Raw genomic sequence first — 23,719 nt, forward strand, 5'->3', positions numbered from 1 at the left:
TGACAGCACACCAGCTCCCTGCAGGTCTTATGCCATATATGAGGTTTTCTACACACACTTTAGAAATCTTTCTATTTCTTCTGTAAATGAGCTGGTGAGCACTTGCTATGGAAGCAAGATATGTTTAGGAGATGTAAACAAACAAACAAAAAATACCCCTCCTGCCACTGTGCTCCAGACATGAAGTGCAAGGAGTGTGATGGCAACATTTTTTTTCAGGGAGGGCTGGGGTACAGGGTTGGAAGCAAGGAACATTTGGATTCCCAGGATTTTAGCTTTTGGTATAGGTAAGCAAGTCTACAGTTACTTTATAGCATGATGACTATCGGGGTACTGGCCTTAGGTGTGCTGGACCACCCAAGCAGCCTGAGCCCTCTCCAGCTGCTGTTGCATTGCTGTGAAGGGAGGAACTGCAGCTGGATCTTTCCAGAAAAGACCTAATTGCAGAGGCAGAAGTGCATGGCAAGACTCCATGGACAGGGACAACAAGGTCTGTGGCTGACATGGCTGCAATGCGGTGCCAGAGAAAAAAGACAGAGAGACAGAGAGAGTGAGTGGCAGCATTACTGTCCATGAAACCATTGTGCTTGCCCTAGCAGCTGTTGCTGCATGACCCTGTGCCTCTCCACGGGGGTGTATGTCACACCGGGGTTTCCTTGCTGGCTTATCTTTTTCCTTCTCCTCCTTGAAGTTTTCCTTCTCCTCCATAAAGTTAGCAAAAACATTCTCCAAAAGCTACCTCGGGCTTGTAAAATTGTTCACTTCCGCCTGTCCCTGAAGGTGTTGGCAGTGACCAACACCTGCCTTTGAGGGTGGAGGCACACCATGAGCTATGAAAGGTGAGGAGAGTAAGCAGCAGCATTTTTTTGTTTAGTCTCTGTAGTAGAAAAGACATATTTTTCATCTCTGAAATATTTGCAGAGCATCTCACCCTTCTTTGAGTATACCAAGAGTAGGGGATAATTTTTTTTCACCCTTTAGTCACTTGTCATCTTCAAACTTCTTCAGCTCCCCCCCCCCGCCCTCCCTAACTTGAATTGAAACTGTCTGTAGACATAAAAAATAACAAGAAAGGGTTCTTCAGACATGTCAACCATAAGCAGAAAAAGAAGGAAAACATAGGCCCACCGTTAAATGGAAAATGAGAATCAATCACAAATGATGCAGAAAAGGCAGAGGTCCTCAACACCTCCTTCACCTCTGTCTTTACCAGCACTGTAGGGTCCCAGGCTTTGGGAACAAAATTGGCAATTGAACCAAACACTGATCCACCATCAGTGAAGGAAGAGTTAGTATATGAACTACTACAGGAGCTTGACCCCCACAAATCAATGGGCCGTGATGCCACCTTCCCGAGGGTGTTGAGAGAGCTTGCTGACATCATCACAAGGCCACTCTCCATAATCTTGGAGAAGTCATGGAGAACAGGGGATGTCCCTGAGGATTGGAGGAAGGCAAATGTTACCCCTGTCTACAAGAAGGGCTCGAGGGAGGATCCGGGTAACTATAGGCCCATCAGCCTTACCTCAATCCCTGGGAAAGTTATGGAATGAATCCTCCTGAGGGCCGTCACAAGTCAAATGAAGCGCATGATTGGGAAAAGCCAACATGGCTTCACTAAAGGCAGAATGTGCTTGACAAACCTGGTGGCCTTCTATGACAAAGTGACTTGCCTGGTTGACATGGGGCGGGCAGTGGACATTGTCTACCTGGACTTCTCCAAGGCCTTTGATACAGTCCCCCACAGTCTCCTCCTGAAGAAATTGATGTGTTATGGCCTAGACAAGTGGTCTGTGCAGTGGGTGGGGAACTGGCTGACAGGCCGCACCCAAAGGGTGGTGGTAAATAGCTCTTTCTCAAACTGGCAACCTGTCAATAGTGGAGTCCCCCAGGGATCGATATTGGGCCCAATGTTATTCAATATCTTTATAAGTGATCTGGATAACGGGATCAAGTGTAGCCTGATGAAGTTTTCAGATGACACCAAGTTGAGTGGGGAAGTAGACACTCCAGAAGGGAGAGCTACTCTGCAGGGAGATCTGGATAGGCTGGAGGAGTGGGCCAGCAAGAACCTTATGAAGTTCAACAAGGAGAAGTGTAAGGCCGTGCACCTGGGAAAACATAATCCGGGAGTGAAGCACAGACTGGGATCCACCTGGGTGGAGAGCAGCTCAGTGGAAAGGGACCTGGGGGTCCTGGTGGACAGGAAGCTCAACATGAGTGAACAGTGTGCTGCTGCAGCCAAGAAGGCCAACACGATGCTGGGTTGCATCAAAAAGGGCATCACCAGCAGAGAGAAAGAAGTCATCATCCTGCTCTACTCAGCGTTTGTCAGGTCACACCTGGAGGACTGTGTGCAGTTCTTGTCCCGTCTATACAAAAAGGATGTGGTCAGGCTGGAAGGGGTCCAGAGAAGGGCCACCAAGATGATCAGAGGACGGGGAAGCCTGCCATACGAGGATAGGCTGGGAGAACTGGGTTTGTTCAGCCTTGACAAAAGGAGGCTCAGAGGGGATCCCATCACCATGTACCAGTACCTAAGGGGTAGCTACAGAGAAGATGGAGACTCCCTTTTGACACGGAGTCACATGGAGAGGACAAGGGGGAATGGACACAAGTTGCTCTTGGGGAGATTCCGATTGGACACCAGAGGAAAATTTTTCACACTGAGGACAGTCACCCATTGGAATAATCTCCCCAGGGAAGTGGTTGACTCGGCCACATTGGACACCTTCAAGAGTCGTCTGGACAGGGTGCTGGGCCATCTTGTCTCGACTGTGCTCTTCCCAGAAGTGTTTGGCTAGATGCTCCCTGAGGTCCCTTCCAACCTGTGTGATTCTGTGTGACTGAGTTATTTGTGGGCTGCCTGCAACACAGGGCATGCATGCGTCCTGTTTTGTCAGGCTGTACATCATGTTACTAGAGGAAGGCTTGGATTGCAGGGGCTGGTAACTCTCAGCAGGACAGTGGACCTCCAGGACTGTGCAAGGGTTAGGCTGGCTAAAGCCCAGCTGGAGGCTTTCCTGTTGAAGAAAGGGAGCCTAGATACGACGAAGCCTTTTTGATGCCTCTTAACCGCTAAGGTACAACTGCCTTCTCAGGAGGGAGGAGAGAGCCCTGGTAATGCTGGAGCCTTGCAAGAGTACTTTCACTACTTATAATGTGAACAAAGTCCCCTGGAAGCTCACTCAGATTCTGCTGTGCCCTACCAAGGCTTGGCAATGGGTTTTAGAGGCAAGGGGAGCTAACAGGGTTTGTGGCTGACACTGAGACAGGAGGGGAAGCTGTTGCTGAGCCAGCTGTCACTGGTGTGCACCCTGCTGATGGCTAAAGATGGCAAAGACGGAAGGGATGAAGGTCAGGGAGGAAATGCTGGCAGTCTTACCTGTGCAAAGAGGAGGTGGCAGTTGTTTTGAGCAGGAGGGAGGAGATCAAGTGGATGAAGAGAGAAGCAGGGAAGAGGCAGCCTGCTCCCTCCTACTTATCCCCAGCTTGCTTCTGCCCACCCCAGCCCTGTGCTCCCCAGGGAGGCCCTGGGTGGGAAGGTTGTCCCAGGAGTAGCAGAGGGGTGGGAGAAGGCATGAAACTGCCAAGGTGGGTCTGGACAAGCCCTCAACAGGCTGTCAGGCAGATTAGAGTAGTTTGGGTATCACCTCTGAACATTACAGGAAATCTTTTCTTGCTGTGTGAAGCATTTGATCCTAAGACTATGTACTATGTACTGTGTACTATGTACATATGTACTATGGCAGCTCTCTGCTCTGGAGTTTGTGGGTGGGATCAGACCCAGGCAGCCAGTCTGGAAGTGAGCATCTTCCCAGTCAACTATGACAACACCTAATACAGTCTTCCTGCAGATTAGTTTCACCCTCTTTTTTTCTTTTTTTTAATCTTTTGAGGAAAATCTGATTTCATCAAAAATGTTTAAGTTTGCTAAACAGACCATCTTGCTTATAGCTGGCTCTGACTGAAGTGTAAGTCTTTGGGTAAAGCCAATAATTCTAATGTATTAGAACAGAATAAATGAGATCTAACTCAGAATAAGTTTTGATAGTTTTGAATTACTTTTTTCTATCCTTTGAGTTATGACTGATTCCTGTGTTACAGGTCTAGAGTATGATCAACATGTTCAGAATTTTAAAGATATTTGAATCTGAGGTCTGTGCTAAAACTCAGATTAATTTCTTACTTATAAGATTAATTCAAACTTCCCAGAAAAGTAAGGAAAAACAATTTTATATGATCATTCAAAACTGTCAATAAATAAAAATAACTGTCAGAGTATTTTAACTGAAAAATGGCATAACAAATAAATAGAAATGTTGCTAATGTTTGAAAACATTTGTATTCTTAAATTCAGTTATGAATGAGACTTGTATCACTTCATATCCCTTTTTTATCATATTTTCTTCACCACTAAAAAAGAAAAATATAGGAAACAGAAAAACTGGAGAAAAGAAGGGTATAATGCTTTTCAAATTGCATTTTCTCACATAGCCTATCAATTTTTTAAAATGCCAGTTATAGACAAACAATAACTTTACATCGCAGAAAAAAAGAAAAACCTTTGAGCAATAATCCATTTTGTTTAATTTTTGTGTAAAATTCCCAGAGATGAATACATAAAATTTAGAATTCATCTTCTGACTTTGTCACACTTCCCTCTTTCCTTTCTTTGTTTTCCAAATCAATGAAATAACCAACAAATTAAATTTTCATAATAGGTAATAATAGACAATACTTACCTATTGCCTGAGGTGTAAAAGCTTTGTAATAAGACAGTCGTCTTGAATTATTTTTCAGATCTCTTACAGTTATGTTTAAATTGAATTTTCGCGATGGTTGGAAATATATCTCTTTCATATGGCATCCAATATTTTTCTTCCTTGTATTTTTTATATATTGCTGGCATTCAAAATCTTTTCCTACGTGTCTGTGAGAAGGAATTATGAGTCTTGTAAATCAAGGACTTAGATACAAAAACATGGTTTCATAATTATTTTGCACAAGATCCTTACCTGTATGAAACAAAGATCTGGATATCTTCAGGAGCTTCTGCTTTAATATGCCAGGTGCAGTTGAAAAAAGAAATGTTATATATGATGCATGAAAGATTCTGAATATATACTGCAATAAAGAAAGGGGAAAAAAGAAAGTGTGATGTTTATTTTACATGGATGTTCTAATAACAACACTATAGTTGTCTTTACAAACCCATTATGTAGCCTTATTTCTAGAAGCGTGAGTAAGCAGTAGGTGAGAACAAACGGGTCTTTCAGCTTTTTGGAAAATGACAACAGAGAGGCACATCTGCTACTACCACCAAAAGCCTTACTAACCACTTAAAGAAAAAAAAGTGTCTGGAGTAGTAGTTGAAAAGCTCAGCTCTTTTAAGATATCCTGAAACCAGGTGATACAGAAGGCAATCTTTAAGAGACATGAGTTGGTAGGGAAAATGGAGAGAGTGGTTGGGTTGTTCTGACACCTTGCTCAGCAGAGCTGGCGTTTTCTGAATCTGAACATGTCTAATAAAGGAAATAATTCTGCAATATTCCAAGGTGTGATGTGTCGTCTTCTTAAAAAATACGAACCAAAAGAGTAGCATAAGATAATAATGAGCTTTCAGAAATGGCAAGTCTCCAAGTAAGATAGTACATTATTATGAACGCTTGGATGTCTTAACAACATGAGGAAATAGCTGACCTGGAGGTGCTTTGTAAGTAAATTCCGTCCAGCCACTCTCCTTAATTACATCTTCTGTTTCTTTTGCAAGAAGTTGTGTTTTAACTTTAGCATTAAAACCAGAATGTAACCCAAGACGTATTATCTTTTCCTTCCCCTGCAGTCTTTCCTAAGAGGAGGAAGAAGGAATTGAATGAAGGTAGATGGTACTAAGTATTGAAATTGAAATTTTGCAAATTCATCTAGTGAATAAAGTAATACATGATTTCACTTTAAACTAGGTGTAACCAGTGAACAACTTACTTCCCTTTCATGAGTGGTATTGAAGAATTTATAACTCAAAATATACTTCACAGTGTAGTTCTCAATTTCTTCTTGTGTCAGGTTATTGTTCCAGGACAGAATAACTCTCGACTCATGCTTGGTAATCTGCAGAACATTATGTAGACCAAAAGCACCTGCAATTACAATGAAATTATATAAAGGAAGAGAGGGCCCACCACATAAAGGGTTTGGCTCTCAGTAAGGCTTGCATACCCAGCAGCTCCCCTAGGAGCACTATTCTTACCTGGAGTAGGTGGTTGCTGAGCTCTGTTGAATATGACTGACTTTAGCAGTGGGATTCATGTTTACCTATCTGAAGCTCCCAAAATATTAGGTGATTCACTTTTACCTGTCTTGGACACCTCTCCTAGCACAATTCTCTATTTCTCTCAATGGGCTGTAGAAAGTGCTTTGACAACAAGAACTGTTGCTTAATATTTTACTTACCCATTACATCTGGTTGTCCACTTGCCAGGCTAGTGGAAAATAGTGTCTTACGCTGGAAAAAACTTAATATCAGCATGACAGGAATGACTGTAACACGTGCCATAGCAATCGCTTTGGGCCACCAGTCTGCAGAAACTGAGACTCTAGTTCCAAGTTTCGTTGAAAAAGCACTTAGAACACGATGTTTTCGTTTTGCATCTGTGAAATAATATGAAACAGTCACTTAACCACTTAAGTAATGTCTGAAGCATAAGAAGTAAATATGAAATGACATATGTTTAATGGGTTTTGTTGATAGGTGCCTTCTGTTCCCAGGGTGTTTGTATTTAAGCGCACTCTTTAACTGGGTACCAGGGCCAAAGACGACAGATGCGCTGTGCTGAGCTGATTTTGAATGGCTGTTCTGCTAGATTGCAAGGCAAGACCACAGAAATGACACTACTGATACTGAAAGAAGACAGTTTGGGTAGGAGCCACCTGACATAACTTTGGCTAGGCACAAAACCAGCAACTGGAATTGTGTGTTACCTAACCTTAAGTGGTAGCAGAGCAACTGTCACTTCTAGGTTCTGAATCGTTTTACCTGATTTAGGTATCTGCTTTAAGAGCATATGAACTGTAACTGTCTGAGGAGAGATAAATCTTGCCATTTGCAAAAGCGACTATCAGCAAGAGTATATCAGGTATTTGCTATATATGGGATACAGTGAGAAAACAGGCTCTGTGCTGGTCAAAGTTGGGTTTAGAAAAACATAATTGCTTTTTGATGGCTTTAATGTAAAACAACCTCTAAGACCTTATCAGTTCTCCACAGAATTAATACACCTCTGTGTCTGGGGTCTCTCACTCACAAACTAACTTATTTATTTTGACTCTGATCGTTTTCAATACTAAATCCTCACACACACTCTATGTGTGTTACCCAGGGATCAGCAAAAGGACCCATGAAGCCATATCAAAATGTTCACAATACATTGACTAACAAGAGGATTGGTCACATAGAGGAAAATGTGTGAATGTTGATCACATTCAAAAACTCTACAGTGAGGTTACCTGGAAAAAAAATTTGCATACACTTTCATTTATAATGCTATTTTGGTATAAAGTAATGAACAAGAGGTGTTTTAATGAATGCTGTCATTGTTTATAAAGTGCTATGAAAAATTATAACAAAATGCTTTAAGGCAGAGATTCCTGCACCTGGTTTGTTCTGGTACTGATCTCAGCTGTAGCAGCAGCAGCAGCTGTAGTATGCGTGCCACACCATGCACATGGCAAACAAAAAAAGTGAGTAAATTCTGCTTGGTGTGTCTGGGAAAGAAGTAAATTCTAATTGCCTGGAGGGGGAAGGGGTGAGCTGTTCTTGCCCTCACTTCTCATTAATGATGCCCCTGGAATGGTAGGGTGTGAGGCAAAAATTAGGGAAAACATAAAATGAAACCAAGGAGCTTTCAAGGGTTTGCAATTCAACATGCAGTGGCTGTAAAGGGCTCATCCATTCCCATGAAATGGTGCAATCAAAAGTAGTCCTAGGAACATGTATATTTACATTTGGAGAAAGGGAAAAAATGAGGATGGATAACACTAAGCAAATTAAAATACTTGTGGCTGTTAGTAACATGACTACTTTTGTGGAAAACACAAGTCAAAAGGGAACCTGAAACAGGAAAAGGAACAAAATAAATCTTAGAGTTGTAACAACTTTTGGTACTAGAAACAAAAATAAAAATAATCTGTGAGGTAACAAAAATGCATTCAGTTGGAGAAAGGAAACAGAGAGACAGAGTAGGAAGATTTTTAAAGTCTGAATAAACGCGTAGATGTGGCACTTCAGGGCATGGTTTAGGAGACATGGTAGTGTTGGGTTGACAGTTGGACTTGATGATCCCAGAGGTCTTTTCCAACCTTAATGATTCTAAGATTCTATGAAACTTACAAAAAGAACAACCAGCTTGAGTCAAAGAAAGGCATTTCAGGAGAGATCATTGCTGTTTCCTAGAGCTGACTTTTTCCTAGGAGTACCTTCTGTACAGCACTAAGAGGCACTTCCCCACTCAGAGTGCAATGAACTCCTGCACCTTGCTCCCACAGGTGCTGTGATGGCAGGCAGTGTCAGCAGGCTGAGAATAGGACTAGACAAATTAATGGAAAACAGGTCTATGAAAAGCTACTAAAAAGTGTTATAGATAGATGTACCCTCTAACAACTGTAATTCAGCAGCTGTAGATGCTGGGGGAATACTTGGAGAAAGGGTTGCAGGAGGTGGCCAAAGTTGTCAGACAGAACAGCAGACAGACTGCTGGGCTGACCCCATAGGGTATTACTTATGTTTATACACAATTAATTGGTCCACAGAAAACAGTAAAGTGAAAGCACTGCAAGATAAGGACACCGAAGGTGATCAGGAGGAAATGAAAAGCTGTCCTTATGCAAAAGGCTTTTGAGCCACAACTTGTCAAATAATGCATATTTCCATTTATGCCAGCAGAGCTGAGAAGAAAGACAGAACATTTCATCACAAACATATGCAGACAGGACTGTGTGTTTCTTATCCTGTGTTACAAAGAGCTTTATGTTAGCATATGGTGCTGAAATTGAGTCTGTAAAGTGCAAAATAAAATTCACTGCCGCACAATTTTTTTAAAAAGGCCCTCTAGTCCTTTTGTCTCTGGTGAAATGCCCACTAGCCAAATGTACTTACAGACAGTCCAGTTAACCTAATGGTACATAAATTATCTCAATAATCTAAATAATAATAATAATAATTTTTAAAAACCAAATTAAAAAATATTATTTCTTTCCAAACAGTGCACTGTCAAAAAATATTTTTTTTAGTAACAAAGTATTCTTAACATTTAAAAACAGTGCTACACTTCTATTTTGCTTTGGTTTTGGTATTTCGTTTATCCCTTTGCCTTCATTGCTGAGCTTCAACCACAACCAGTGCCTGTTGGTTGCTGCCCAGCTATGTCGGTTTTACAACAGTGGGTTGCTGGAGTAGGAAAAAGGGGAGGTAACATAAAGGGAGCTGCCAGCCCGTATACCACGGCAGCTGCAGAGATTGTAAGGGCTCATGCAAAACCCACCTGCTGAATCTGGGAAGTAGACAACCAGGGCAAGAAAAATTAAAGTAATGAAACCAATCTTCACAAAACTTAGAGCAGTTACTTTGAGTGTGGGGAAAATTAAACATTTCATTTTAAAAATTCAAGAGACCTGAGAGTTTCCTGCAGTGTAGATCTGTTCACTGTCCATGTGTCTGAATAAAGTAATTTTTGAAAAGTTTGTGGGGCTGATTATTATATCTTCCTAAATACAAAAGTCACCATTTCAAGAAACAATATTTTTTAATATTTTCTTTGAAAAAATAGTAAAATTGTCCAAAAAGATAATTTTAAGTGCTCTTGGAAAATATATTGTGCCTAATTTAGAGGGTAAAGTCAATCACTAAGCAATGAAATATTTTATTCGTGGCCCTAATGCTCAGCCTTACCTAAGCGGAATCACTAGGATCGTTTGTTCAACTAAGACTACCTAAAACTTATGCTTCATTTAAGATTATCAATTCATATTTTTTCAAAGTCCACATATTTGATAATAGACAATGTTGAAATTGGTTAAGGAATAGTGAAATAAACAATGTAAGTCAAATAAATTTTAAAGGTCTGGGTAGCTGAAAAGTCAAAACAGCGGTACCATTTACATTCTTTCTGCAAAACTTACCTTCATTTTAATGCATGTTAAATCCTGGATACCTATGCATCATTTGGGCTGAGAAGCAGGAGAAGTCAGCACTGGAGAATGCCTTGATTTAAGACTACAATGAGAAAACGATTCGAGAGACTTCCCTTTTCGCAAGACACCACCACAGAAAAGCCCATTTCCACTGCCACTTCCTGCTATGGGACCGAAGCACACCTCTGAATACGCAAACACTAACTGGAACTTTAGCCAAGTTCTTCAAAATACCTTGAAAGAGGCGCATCTCTGGATGACTAACTCAGTGGTCAGAGCTGTTACTATATTTTCTGTCTTCATACAGAAAAGAAAAACATTTTACATATTGTAATGAGCTTTTATCTTTTAAGAAAAAGGCAGTTCATAAGACAAATTAAATCATGTAGTGCAAGTGGTGACTATGAGATTAAAAATCTCAAAAAGATCATACCCTACCTGCCGTTGCTCTCCTGATTTTTTGGTGAAAAAATATGTTAGTCTTTCACTGCACAGCAAATTAAAAAAAATTTAAAAAACAAACCACAAACTAGACAGATAAGCAAAAATCCTAGAACTAATGGAGGAACAAGAACAAATACTTTTTGAACAGGTATCATGTCTGTTTTACTCTCTATATCTGAAGCTTTGCCCAGCCTAGCCTCTGAAACTGTCCTACTTTCAGCTCATTTACTTTGTAAATGGGGTTAGTTTGCAGTTATCACATACAGAATTGCAAGCCATACTGGCATGCTATAAGTGGCATTCTGGGGGGTTTGACTGCATTGATAATAAGTGGGTTTGAAATCAACTTAACACTTTATTGATAAAAGCTCATATTGTGCTTCCAGCTTTCCACCTTAAGCTGAATTTGGAGAGTTGTAATGGATAAAATTGTTCATTTTTTTTCTGGGAATGTGATTCGGAGCATATATGCCTCTTCATTCTCATTAAAAGGTATATTTGCTGAGAATCTGACCCCACGTTTTGGTGCAAAAATGACCCTAAAGTGTGAAAATTGCATTCCCAAATTTGAACAAGCTATTATCATCTTAAATGTCTCATTTCACAAACAGTGCTACAAAGAGCTGAAGAGATCAAGGAATATATTTTCTTTCATTTACTAACTGGTGCACTCCTCCCTAGAGCATAGAAACCAGCTCTTCGCTTTGCTTTTCTCCATCTTTAGCTACTGGGCACAGAGCAGAGAAATACTAACAAAGAATGGATCCCACCTCCCTGCTTTGCTTTGATGGCTTCCTGGGTGAAGTGACAGAGATGTAAAGATCTTCACCATCATCCCAGACAGAGTTGTTACAGTTAAGTATAGAACCATTTTTATTCTTTCAGTATGTATGATAAAAGTACATGTTAAAACCCCCAAACAACTAAAAAAATAACCCAACCAAAAAGATGTCATACAAAAGCGCAATGGAACGTTTCAGCTTCTTACTATTAAAGCCTTAAAAATTGCTGGTTTTCATCTTGGGTATACACCATGTGCCCCTTTCTTTAAATAATATATTTTTGCTGTGAATTACGGTGACTGCTTCATATCCATATTTGCCTTATACATAGATTCAATAAGTTAATCTTGTGGGTAGCCTTGGCTGCAGTGACCATGAGATGGTCAAGTTTAGGATACTGCGAGGTAGAAGCAGGGCTACAAGTCGGGTTACAACCTTGGACTTCAAGAGGGCCAGCTTTGGCCTCTTCAAAGACCTACTAGGAGGAATCCCATGGGTTAGGGCTCTGGAAGGCAGGGGGGGCCAAGAGAGCTGGACAGTATTCAAAGACCACTTCCTCCGAGCTCAAGATCGGTGCATCCCCAGGAGGAAGAAGTCAGGCAGAGGAGACAGGAGGCCCACAGGGATGAGCAAAGAGCTGCTAGAGAAACTCAAATGGAAGAGGGAGGTTCACAGTATGTGGAAAAAGGGACCGGCCACTTGGGAGGAATATAGGAACATTGTCAGGGTACGCAGAGATGCAACGAGGAAGGCCAAGGCCCACTTGGTATTAGATCTGGCAAGGCATGTCAAAGATAACAAGAAGGGCTTCTTTAAATGCATCAGCAGTAAAAGGAAGACTGGGGACACAGCGGTCCCACTGCTGAACAAGGAAGGGGCCCTAGTAATGCAGGATGCAGAGAAGGCAGAGTTACTGAACGCCTTCTTTGCCTCGGTCTTTACTGCTGAGGCTGGCCCTCAGGCATCTCAACACCCAGAGGAGAGAGGACAAATCTGGAGAAAGGAAGACTAACCATCGGTTGAGGAGGATTGGGTCAGAGGTCACCTATGTAAAGTGAATCCTTGCAAATGCATGGGCCCCGATGGGATGCACCCACGAGTGCTGAGGGAGCTGGCAGATGTTGTTGCTGAGCCACTCTCCATCATCTTTGAAAGGGCATGGAGGACAGGAGAGGTGCCGGAGGACTGGAGAAAGCAAATGTCACTCCAATCGTCAAAAAGGGCAAGAAGGAGGACCTGGGGAACTATAGACCAGTCAGCCTCACCTCCATCCCCGGAGAGGTGATGGAGCAGTTCATTCTGGAGCCATCTCCAGGCATGTAGAGGACAAGAAGGGTATCAGAAACAGTCAACATGGATTCACCAAGGGGAGATCGTGCTTGACCAACCTGATACCCTTCTATGATGGCATGGCTGGCTGGGTCGACGAAGGGAGAGCAGTGGATGTTGTCTACCTTGACTTCAGTAAGGCATTCAACACTGTCTCCCATAGCCTCCTCACAGGCAAGCTAAGGAAGTGTGGGGTGGATGAGGGGACAGTGAGGTGGGTAGAGAACTGGCTCAACAACAGAGCTCAGAGGGTCGTGATCAGTGGAGCAGAGTCTGGATGGAGGCCTGTCACTAGCGGTGCTCCCCAGGGGTCTGTGCTGGGTCCAGTCCTGTTCAACATATTCATCAATGACCTGCATGATGGGATAGAGTGTAACCTCAGCAAGTTTGCTGATTAAACGAAGCTGGGAGGAGTGGCTGATACACCAGAAGGCTGTGATGGCATCCAACGAGACCTGGACAGGCTGGAGAGCTGGGCTGAGGGGAACCTGATGAAATTCAACAAGAGCAAGTGTCCTGCACCTGGGGAGGAACAACCCTGGGCACCGGCACAGGCTGGGGGCTGAACTACTGGAAAGCGGCTCTGTTGAGAAGGACCTGGGAGTGCTGGTGGACAGCTGGCTGACCCTGAGCCAGCACTGTGCCCTTGTGGCCAACAAGGCCAATGGTATCCTGGGATGCATTAAAAGGAATGTGGCCAGCAGGTCGAGAGAGGTTGTCCTCCCCCTCTACTCTGCCCTAGTGAGACCACATTTGGAGTACTGTGTCCAGTTCTGGACCCCCAGTTTAAGGACAGTGAACTGCTTGAGCAAGTCCAGCAGAGAGCTACCAAGATGATTAGGGGACTGGAGCACCTCCCTTATGAGGAAAGGCTGAGAGGCTTGGTTTAGTTTAGCCTGGAGAAGAGAAGGCTGAGGGGAGATTTCATAAATACCTACAAATATCTAAAGGGTGGGTGTCAGGATGATGGGACTATGCTCTTTTCAATAGTGCCCAATGACAGGACAAGGGTGAATGGGCACAAGCTGGAACACAGGATGTTCCGCTTAAATTTGAGGAAAAAAATTCTTTACTCTGAGGGTGACAGAGCATTGGAACAGGCTGTCCAGAGAGGTTGGGGAGTCTCCTTCCTGGAGACATTCTAAACCCACCTGGATGCTGTCCTGTGCCCCCTGCTCTGGGTGTGCCTGCTCATGCAGGGGTGTTGGACAAGGTGATCTCCAGAGGTGCCTTCCAACTCCTGCCATTCTGTGATTCTGTGACATCTGGCAAGTTGAAGTCCCATATAATGACAATGGCAGATGATTTAGAGGCATACCTTAGTTCCATAAAGAATAACTCTTCAGTGTCATCATCCTTGCTGGGTGACCACCAATAGCAGATTTCCACGACCACACCCTCTTCATTTGTCTGTCCTTTAATCCTTACCCAGAAGATCTCAACTGTGCCATCACCAACTGCAAGGTATACGCATTCCAGCTCCTCCACTACATACAATGCCACCCCACCCCAGCCTCGCCTGCCTATTCCTCCTGAAGAGCCTGTAACATTCCAACATGTCAGACCAGTCGCAGGACTCATCCCACGAGGTTTCAGTTATGCCAATGATGTAATATCTCTGGGACTGCGCTAAGGTTTCTAGCTTCTCTTGCTTGTTCCTCATACTGCATGCATTTCTGTAGAAACACTTCAAGCGCAGTTCATTGTGCCCAGTGCCATGTGGAGCAGTCTGAAGAATCTCACTAACATGCAGCTCCTGAAACTTTGGCATGCCATCCCATTGTTCATCACTGACTAGCTTAGTATTGTCCCTTTCCCCCTTCCAATCCAGTTTAAAGCTGTCAATCAGCCCTGCTAACTCCTAAGCAAAATCTCTTTTCCCCTTCTGAGAAAGGTGTATCCTGTCAGATGACAGTAGACCTTCTGATTAATAGACCATCCCATGATAGAAAAACGCAAAGTTGCGCTGATGACACGAGCCTCAGAACCATGTGTTGATCAGCTGGACCTGCCTGTTCCATTCAGTATTCTTTCCTGCTACTGAAAGGATCAAAGAAAATACTACCTGAGCACCTGAACCTTCAACCAACCATGCCAAGGCTCTGAAATCTGTTTTGATTGCCTTTGGGCTTCTTTTTGCTACTTCTTCTCTGCTGACATGAAGAACCTATAGTGGGTAATAGTCTGAGGACCTTAGCAGACTAAGGAGTTTTCTAGTGAAATCTTTTACCCTGGCCCCAGGGAGGCATCAGACTTCCCTGTGGGATGCGTCCAGACAACATATCTGAGCCTCAGTTCCCCTCTGAAGGGAGTCACCTATGACAACTCCCCTTCTTTTTTTCTTAACATGAGTGGTTGTGAGATGGGGGTTGGCTGCCTAGACAACCCCTCCACATCATCACTTCTCTGCCTGTCCAGGGCCTCATACCTGTTGTGTACAGGCACTGGGGAAGGTAAGGCAGGCTGAGAGTGGATTCTTCTGCCGCCCTGAGCAGTAACCTGTTTCCATTCTCCCCCAGCCTCCTGGGTCTCCTCCTTCTGCCTGGTGGTGAGGGGGTAGGGGGTCCTTTGTCTCTTGTGCCACGGTTGGCTGGTGCACCTGTCTCAGGGATAGTAAAGTACTGTTCTACTAGTCAATCTCCTTCTCTGACTCCCTGATACTCCTCAGCCTGGACACCTCCTCCCAAAGCTCTGTCACCAGGCTGAGCATCTCCTTTACTTGGGCACATCTCCCACAGGTGAGCTCACTGCTGCCATCAGATACTGACCTGAAAGTCAGGCATGCCCTACAGCCTGGGACCTGTATGGCTGCATGTTCCCTTGCAAGCTCTGTTTGGGCGGCTGCATCAGTTCTTGCAGCTGGAGGGGCCACGAGGGATGCTGAGGGCACAGCATTTTGCAGGGCAGATACCATGGCTCCTGCTGTCCCTGCCTCCTTGCAAGTGTGTTGCAGTCTGTTTGAATTGGCAGGGCCCTCCCTGCGTGTCCTGCCTGCACAAACTGCCACAGCACGCCCTGGCTGATGCACCATCAGAAGAAGAAAGCAAGTGATATTAGCAACTTGGATATGGCTTAGAATTGATTTTTGTGTATTTGTTTTTTTTTTTTTTTTTAATTCAACCTACAAATATACAAGTCTGTGCAGTAAAGCTGCCTGAGCCTCAAGCTGGCTTCAGGGCCAGTCACGTTTTCTGTAGAACACAAGCACTGCCTTCACCTTTGTACCCAACTAAGCTACGCTTAATATCTTACAAGGAGAGTCTATACCCTTCCAAGAAACAGGGCTAGGAACCTATTGGTTGAATTTGGTTCAAATCTGCAAATACCACCAGGTTTCCTCAAACTAGAGAATTGGCTGTTTTTGTCCAAAACCCTTCTTTTCCTTTATTTGTGGCATACGGTCAAAGTTATTTTGTTTTCTAATGAATACGACACTCTAAGACTGTAGCAATGAGATTTGTTTAAACCTTTTACTCCTTCTGTTTTGCACCTTAGAAGGAAAGGGGAAATTGCAGACAAGTGCAGCTGATGATATGCTGACGTCACATGGCAAGGGAAGTGTAAGCATAAGTTTGCTACATATAAATTTGTCCATAACAGTGCAGAGCTCCCTACACCTAGCATATCTTGTGATAGGGCTATCCAGTATCTACATTAGATAACCCTATCATGGATATTACACAACTTGGAAGCTGAAAGCTCAGCTGGAAGCTGAAGCTCAGCTCCTCACTGTGCAGCGGTGACTGGTCCCAGCATTTGTTTTGATTTCAGTTTACAAGAAGAAGTAACTTTTCTCCCCATTTCCTTTACTTTTGTTATCTAGCTTGTCTCTGATACTAGGCTACCATCATGTGGCCACTTCGAGAACCTTCCCAAGTAACAGAAACGAAGACTCAGTTACTCAGTTACTCAGTCTGGAAAACAGCAAGGTACTGCCTGTGTACAAGACAAAGGCCACATGTAGCTTTCACAGGTCTTAATTTTTGCTTCTCAATTGCACTCAGCCATCCCTTACTTAGACACTCTGTCCTTTCATTTGTGTCTGTTTTTTCTGCTTTCATTCTTCCCCCTGGAATACTGAACAAAACATACCCTAATTTCAGAAGGAACAGGTGCAAATTCTTCTCTAAGTAGCAGCATTGGGCCACTCCATGCATTAAACTCTAAGATATAGGTTTATCTATACTGGGCATTTCTGCCCATGCATTCCAAAGTCAGAGTTTCAAATCAACCCTATATAAAACATTTCTGTAAAGCCTTTGATATGGTCCCCCACAACATTCTTGCCTCTATATTGGAGAGATATCGGTTTGACAGATGGACTGTTAGGTGGCTATGGAACTAGCTGGATAGGCACATTGAAAGACTTTCACTTTCAATGGCTCAATGTCCAAGTGGAAGCCAGTAATGAGTGTTCTCCCTTGAAGGGCCGTACTGGGACCAGTACTATCTGACATCTCCAGCAGAAGCATAGACAGTGGAATTGAGTGCACCGTCAGCAAGTTAGCAGATGACACCAAGCTGAGTGGTGCAGCTGATTCGCTTGAGGGAAGGGATGCCATCCAGAGGGACCTGACAGGCTTGAGGAGTGGACCCACGCGAACTTCATGAAGTTCAACAAGGCCAAGTACAGGTCCTGCACCTGGGCTGGGGCAATCCCCAGTCTTAATACAGAGATGGGGGATGAATGGATTGAAAGCAGCCTTGCAGAGAAGGACTTGAGAGCATTGGTGGATGAAAAATTGCACTTGAGCTGACGATGTGTGCTTGCAGCCCAGAAAGCGAACCGTATCCTGGGCTCTCATGAGATCCCACCTGGAGTACTCTGTCAAGCTCTGGGGTCCCCAGCACAAGAAAGTCATGGACCTGTTGGAGGGAGTGCAGAGGAGGACCACAGGAATGATCAGGGAGATGGAACACCTCTCCTCTGAGAAAGGCTGAGAGAGTAAGGGCTGTTCAGCCTGGAGAAGAGCAGGTTTTGGGGAGACCTTATTGCAGCCTTTCAATATATAAAGGGGGTTTACACAAAAGATGGAAAGAGACTTTTTACCAGGGCCTGTAGTGACAGGACAAGGGACACTGGTTTTACACTGAAAGACAGTAGATTTGTACTGTACGTAAGGAAGGAATTTTTTATGATGAGGGTGGTAGGACACTGGAGCAGGTTGCCCAGAGAAGGTGTGGATGCTCCTTCACTGGAAGTGTTCAAGGTGAAGCTGAATAGGTCTTTGAGCAACCTGATCTCATGAAAGATGTCCCTGCTCATGGCAGGGGGTTGGGACTAGATGATCTTTAAGGTCCCTTCCAACTCAAAGCATTCTGTGATTCTTTGATTGTAGTAAACACTCTCCAAAGCTCATGCTCCTGAGCTATTATTTCAGGCTGTGAATCAAAGCAGACAAGTATGGAAACACTTGATGCTATAGTTTTGCAGGTATCAGGGTAGGAACAGAGACCTCCAGGTCAAACACAAGACTATACTGTGGAGCGAAACTATGTACCAAATAACTGGACTAAATTTTTTCATGTAGTAATGGAAATAGTATTTAAAAAGAGACGACATACTTACTATATTCATTGCAAATGGACTTGGAGTCTGTTTGAGCTCTTCATCAGGAAATAACCTATGTGAGAGTCTACTACGTTTTAAATATAAATCCAGTCTCCAATAAAACGGGATGTTTATTGTGATGTTAAAATTTCACCTTAGCCTTTTTCTCCTTGTACAATGAATTTGTTAAAAAGTGGGAAAATTGAGATAGTTTAGACAAAGAATTTTAGCTACAGACATTGTTAACCCCTGGTCCTGTTTTGTTTTTTTTTTTTTTTTTTCTTTTTCTTTTTGCCAGAATTAAAGCTCTTAAACCTTTTTACCAAAACATAAGTTCTGTTAACAAAGTTTATATACTGACAAGGAATTCAGCAAATTCAATGCTGAATTTACAGGCAGGCTGACGGACCAGACTAAATTATGCTTTTGTTTACAGTCATTTTATGCATCGTAGCTCCATACAGTGAATGTTAAATAAGACTTCAAGGATGAGATTAATTTGTGAAATGTAGATTAAAAACTGCATATTGTAGTCATTTATGATTTAGTTACATAACTGTGCTCACTTCATGCTCTGTGAAGAGAAATGGATACTTTCTGGGTGAAAATGAACAGGGTGAGGGGAATGTTGTTTTGTCAGAGTATTTTTCTTTTCGTCAACAATAATGATAGCTGAACCTGATTTGTGCAGATATAAGTATCATCTGTACTGAAAAGACATTTCTTCATTTCAGAATTCCTTTGCCTTTTAAGTTGCAATGACAATCATCTGATTATTCCCAGAAAGATGATATGCATCAGTCTGAAACTGTGGTTATACAGCAATAACATAAGTACTTTCAGTTCTTTCCCATCTACTCATCATTACACTCTAACTCACAGAGAATTGTGCTCAGGTTCTTTGGTCATTTCCAGTCTAGGCTCTGCTGAGCATTGTGTGAAAAAATATTAAGGAAGCAAACTAATGGTGTTCTTCCTTTGCCTTTCTGTATTTCTTAATAAACATGGGCTTATCGTGTTCTAATCATTACTTTCTAGCGAGATTTTTCATTAAAGCAGTTTTCTTCTGAGAAGTACCTAATTCGTTATTCTGTTGTTCAAGTTTGTATGGTATACTATATAAGCTAGTTCTGCTTTTCTTTTTCCTTTCAAGTCTTTTAACATCTATGTACCTTCTATTTTTCAAGTTGGTGTAGTTTCTGCCTTTGAGGTATTCAGAAAAGGTACAGTATTTTTTAAAACCCTAAATATTAAATAGCTGTTAGTACCCTTTCCACGCATATGGGGTAGTCTCTCTGTTACAGCAACAGGTTTTAGCTGTAAAGCAGCACACACTGAGCTGTTGACCCAGTGAGAGTCCCTCAGCCTCTCTAATATGCACTTTGCTGTATCATCCATGGGATACTTTTTCAACAAGACATAAATGGGTACAGTGTAGGTAGTAAGTTCTTTAAGGAGACCTTGGTGGTTTCTATGGCACTTCAGTTCAGGGAGCTGTTGGGACCCATTCTGGTAGCCTAGTGTATGAGCATCTTTAACACACCTGGTGATGGTGATATGCTCAGCAGAGGCAGGATACCCATAGTGCTCTTCAAGACATAATTGCTCGGTGACTCTCCTGTGCTTCAAACTCCGACAATCCCCTCTTACCACACAGCCTTTGTTTTAGTGATAATGCTTATTTAGTCCAAATCACATGCAAAGACCAACTGAAAAGGCCTAGTGTCAAACCCCGACACCCTGAACACTTCTGGCAGTAGTCTCTACAGGAGGTGTGTCTGAATGTAATACTTGTATAGAAAAGTTGAAATGACCAGCCATGTGAAAAACAAAGACAACAAATCTCCTCCAAAGATTAGGTTACAATCTTAAAACAGTAAAGTGTTCTGCATTATCATTTCTAAACCCATAAATCTTCCCATAACATGTACAACGTTAAACATTCCCAGACTATTTTTTTAATAGAAAAGATCCTAGGCCTGGCTGCAGTCCATCTTCATCATAGTGACACATCTTTCTCAGACTTAACGACCTTCTCTACTGACCTGTTGATGATATTTTTTCTTGATTTGGCTAATCTTTCTGTTCAAACACGACATGTCAAAAACCCAGCCACGTAGTCATAGGTCTGATCTAATAGGAGATGATCAATGTTAGTCTTCCACCCAGCAGAAGGGCTGGATTTGGAAGAAAAGCACCTCTTCAGCAATTTCTCCTGCAGGTATTGAAAAGTCTAGGTGAGGTGAGGTGAGGTAAGGTAAAAGTATGTACACTGGCTGCAAACACCATCTGCTTCTGTAGCACTATATTGTCTAAATCAGTTAAAAGTTATATTTTGGTGCAATATTGTGGTGGGTTAGCTTTGGCTAACACTCCCCGTACTTAGTGGGACAGGGGGAGAAAATAGGACAAAACCAGCAATGAGAGCTCATGGGTTGAGATAAGGACAGGGAGATTGCTTACCATGTGCCGCTGGGGGCAAAATAGAATTTAATTTGGAAAATTAACCTGCATTTATTGCCAAATAAAATAGATACAGGTAGTGAGAAATAAAAAAAAAGACAAATATTAAGACAATACCTGCCACCCCTGCCCAGGCTTCACCTCACTTCTCCACTTTACACTTCTCTACCTTCCCAAGAGGGTCAGGGGGGATGGGGACTGGAGGGATATGATCAATACATGAATGGTTCATCTCCACTGCTCCTTCCTCCTCACGCTTGTTCCCTGTTCCAGTACAGGTCCTCCATGGGCTGCAATGAATCTTTGCTCCATGATGGAGCATCTCCAACTCCTCCTCCTCCAGCCTTCCTCAACTTTTCTCTTTTTGCTCCATCCCCCTCTCTCTTGACAGCATTTTTTCCACCTTTCTTCAATAAGTTTTTCCAGAGGTACCACCACCTTGGTTGCTGGGTTCAGCCGTGTCCTGCTGTGGGTCTGTTGGAGCTGGCTGGAATAGCAACCACACAGCCCCTGATGTCTTCTCACGGGGGCCACCCCTGCAGTCCTGGCCACACCTGTCACCATATCTGGCTACCTACACCCAATGCATATTAAAATAAGTTTCTAGTGCTTTCCTTTTTCTTCCTAAAATGAACAGAACAGTGAATTAAAATTGAGCTAGAGCTCAACAGCACTTTTTCTGGGGCATGTGCTGGTTTTGTCTGGGATGGAGTTAATTCTCTTCACTGTAGCTGGTAAAGTGCCGATGGTGCCATCAGCACCATCTGATGCTTCAGTTGGTGTTAAGTAGCGACTCAGTGTCACTAAGTCGTGCCTGTAGTAGTCAGGGTCCTTCCCAGCTTCTCGTGCTCTGCCAGGTGGGCAGGGGGCCAGGAGGGGCGGGGCCACAGCCAAGACAGCTGACCCTGACTGGCCAAGGGGATGTTCATTCCATACCAAGTGATGCCATGACCAGTACATTAACTGGGGCAGTCAGCATGTGGGGTGATGGTTATGACTCAGCGACTGGCAGTGTTGGAGTGGTGAGCAGCTGTGTAAAGTGCTGTTTGTTTTGGTTGTTCATTCCCCCTGTCCTGGGTTTTGCCTCTCTTTTGTTATTTTCCTTTTCATTGAATTATTGTTGTTGTTATTTTATTTTTATTATTAAACTGTTCTTATCTCAACCCATGAGCTTTCTCACTTTTACCCTTCTGATTCTCTCCCCCATCCTCCTGGTGGGGGAGTGAGTGAGCAGCTGGGTGGGGCTGAGCTGCTGGCTAAACCACAACAGATGTCACCTGTGTATAGTCATTCTCACCAGCAAAACAGTTACAGGTCAAAATATGCAGGGACATTTCTTGCTCCTTAACTTAAATACTATGCTTATCAGAAAAAGTGACCCAGTCAAGACAGGTTACTAGCAATTTCAGGAGAAGATGAAGTGTTGAACAGTCTTCATGTGATGTATCCAGAAGAGGGTTTGGTTTAAGCATGGGTCTATTTTCCCAAAGCTGAGATCCTAATAGATATCTACAGGTCAATTGTTATTAGAAAAGTTGTTCCAAGCCCATAGAGTGGGTGTAATCTCTAATGTTAACCATATAAAAATTGTATCAAAGTCTGATCCAGAGTCTCACCTAAGAGGGTGAAAGCCTGAATTATAAAGGGGAAAATTCATTTGCTCTGCCTTATGGGATGAGATTAAACCTGTAATAGGCACCTAAATCATGACAAGCTCATTAATCTTTAACCTCTGTGAGGGCAACCCAAGGTTATAGGCCCAAACTTGAGGATATTTGTCAGATACCTAAATAATGGCAGATTAATTCTTATCTTCGTGATGCTGAGATAGATCTCTGCACAGTGCTGCAGATGGATCCTCTGCTGGTACTGGTAGTTTCAGTGATGAGGTTACCTACTACAAGCTAGCTCTATCATGTTTGCTCAGTGTTTATTCATCTTCCCCTTAGGTTTTTTCCAGCTATTGGAACACTTACGGTGATTGTTCAGAAATAAACCTCTGCTGACCTAAGGAACAACTGCTTAAAAGGAAGAAACGCATTTAGCCACATACACTTGTCAGATGAAACGAAATGGAAGTGGCTAAATTAATGTGACTCAGCCTAACACAGGGAGCAGTTTAACAGAGTGATGACAACCCTAGCTCAGCTGGGCAAACTTTGAGTCCTCTTGTGTCAAGAGAGCTGATACTGCTTACGTGATCAAGTGCACTAGTAAGTGTTAGAAAAGGAAATAGTGCCTGAACTGAACAGGGATCTGACTGATTTACTGATCACTCAGTAAGCTCAGCTGGTCTGGTTGCACTAAGGGAGGCGAGATCTGGGGGAAAAGGACAAGTAACATCGGACTGAGTGCAGGAGAGGATTTGGAAACATTAGGCAAGCTTGATCAATAGTGGAAGCTAAAGCTTTGAGAGATCACCTCAGACTGAGAAGCATGTCTCTTTGGGACTCTCCAGCATGCTAAATGGGGAATTACCTAAGCTTCGCAGTTGGAAATAGCACCGTAGAGGACTATATCCTCTCATCTTCTCCGTCAGAAAAGTGTGTGCCTTTCCTGTAGGACTGAAGGAGTGAATTACAGGTGGACTGCAGCAGCTGTGAACCTCTGCAAAAGGTAGGTCCCAACACCGTTCCTTTTTTAAACTTCAGGCAAGGTTCATTCTCTCAAATTCTTCCCAGAGGCAGAAACCCTCAGCTCCTCCTCTGTCAAGGAAGTCAGGGCTGTGCTAGAGCAGCCCTCCTCTGACAGGTTTTAACCCAGCTTCTCTGCCACATCCTTTGTTTTCTATCCAGTAATCCTCAAGGAAAAAACTTATAGTTTAGTGAGAAAAATCAAGTACTCTCCAATGGGAAACGGCAAAAAAACCCTGAACTCTCAAATTTTTTTCAGGCTAAGTTGTAGATTTCAGAAGGCTCGTCTTATAAAACTTTCTAAAATTTAGAATACATCAGATTTGTTA

General features: G+C 43.0%; 1 protein-coding gene across 1 annotated transcript in view; it reads right to left on the bottom strand.

Annotated features, from left to right (window-relative positions):
• The window catches only part of LOC142057737 (interleukin-5 receptor subunit alpha-like), a 47,335-nt gene that overhangs the window by 15,410 nt on the left and 8,206 nt on the right, over positions 1-23,719 (bottom strand). Inside the window, exons 2-6 of the mRNA XM_075094330.1 lie at positions 6,454-6,651; positions 5,986-6,140; positions 5,704-5,851; positions 5,019-5,127; positions 4,746-4,933 (exon numbers count right to left, since the gene is read on the bottom strand). Of these exons, the coding sequence (XP_074950431.1) occupies positions 4,746-4,933; positions 5,019-5,127; positions 5,704-5,851; positions 5,986-6,140; positions 6,454-6,556 (703 nt within the window). The 5' untranslated portion in view covers positions 6,557-6,651. The remainder of the gene's footprint in view (positions 1-4,745; positions 4,934-5,018; positions 5,128-5,703; positions 5,852-5,985; positions 6,141-6,453; positions 6,652-23,719) is intronic.

This window comes from Phalacrocorax aristotelis, chromosome 1 (assembly GCF_949628215.1).
Source record: "Phalacrocorax aristotelis chromosome 1, bGulAri2.1, whole genome shotgun sequence".
NCBI classification, from domain to species: Eukaryota; Metazoa; Chordata; class Aves; order Suliformes; family Phalacrocoracidae; genus Phalacrocorax; species Phalacrocorax aristotelis.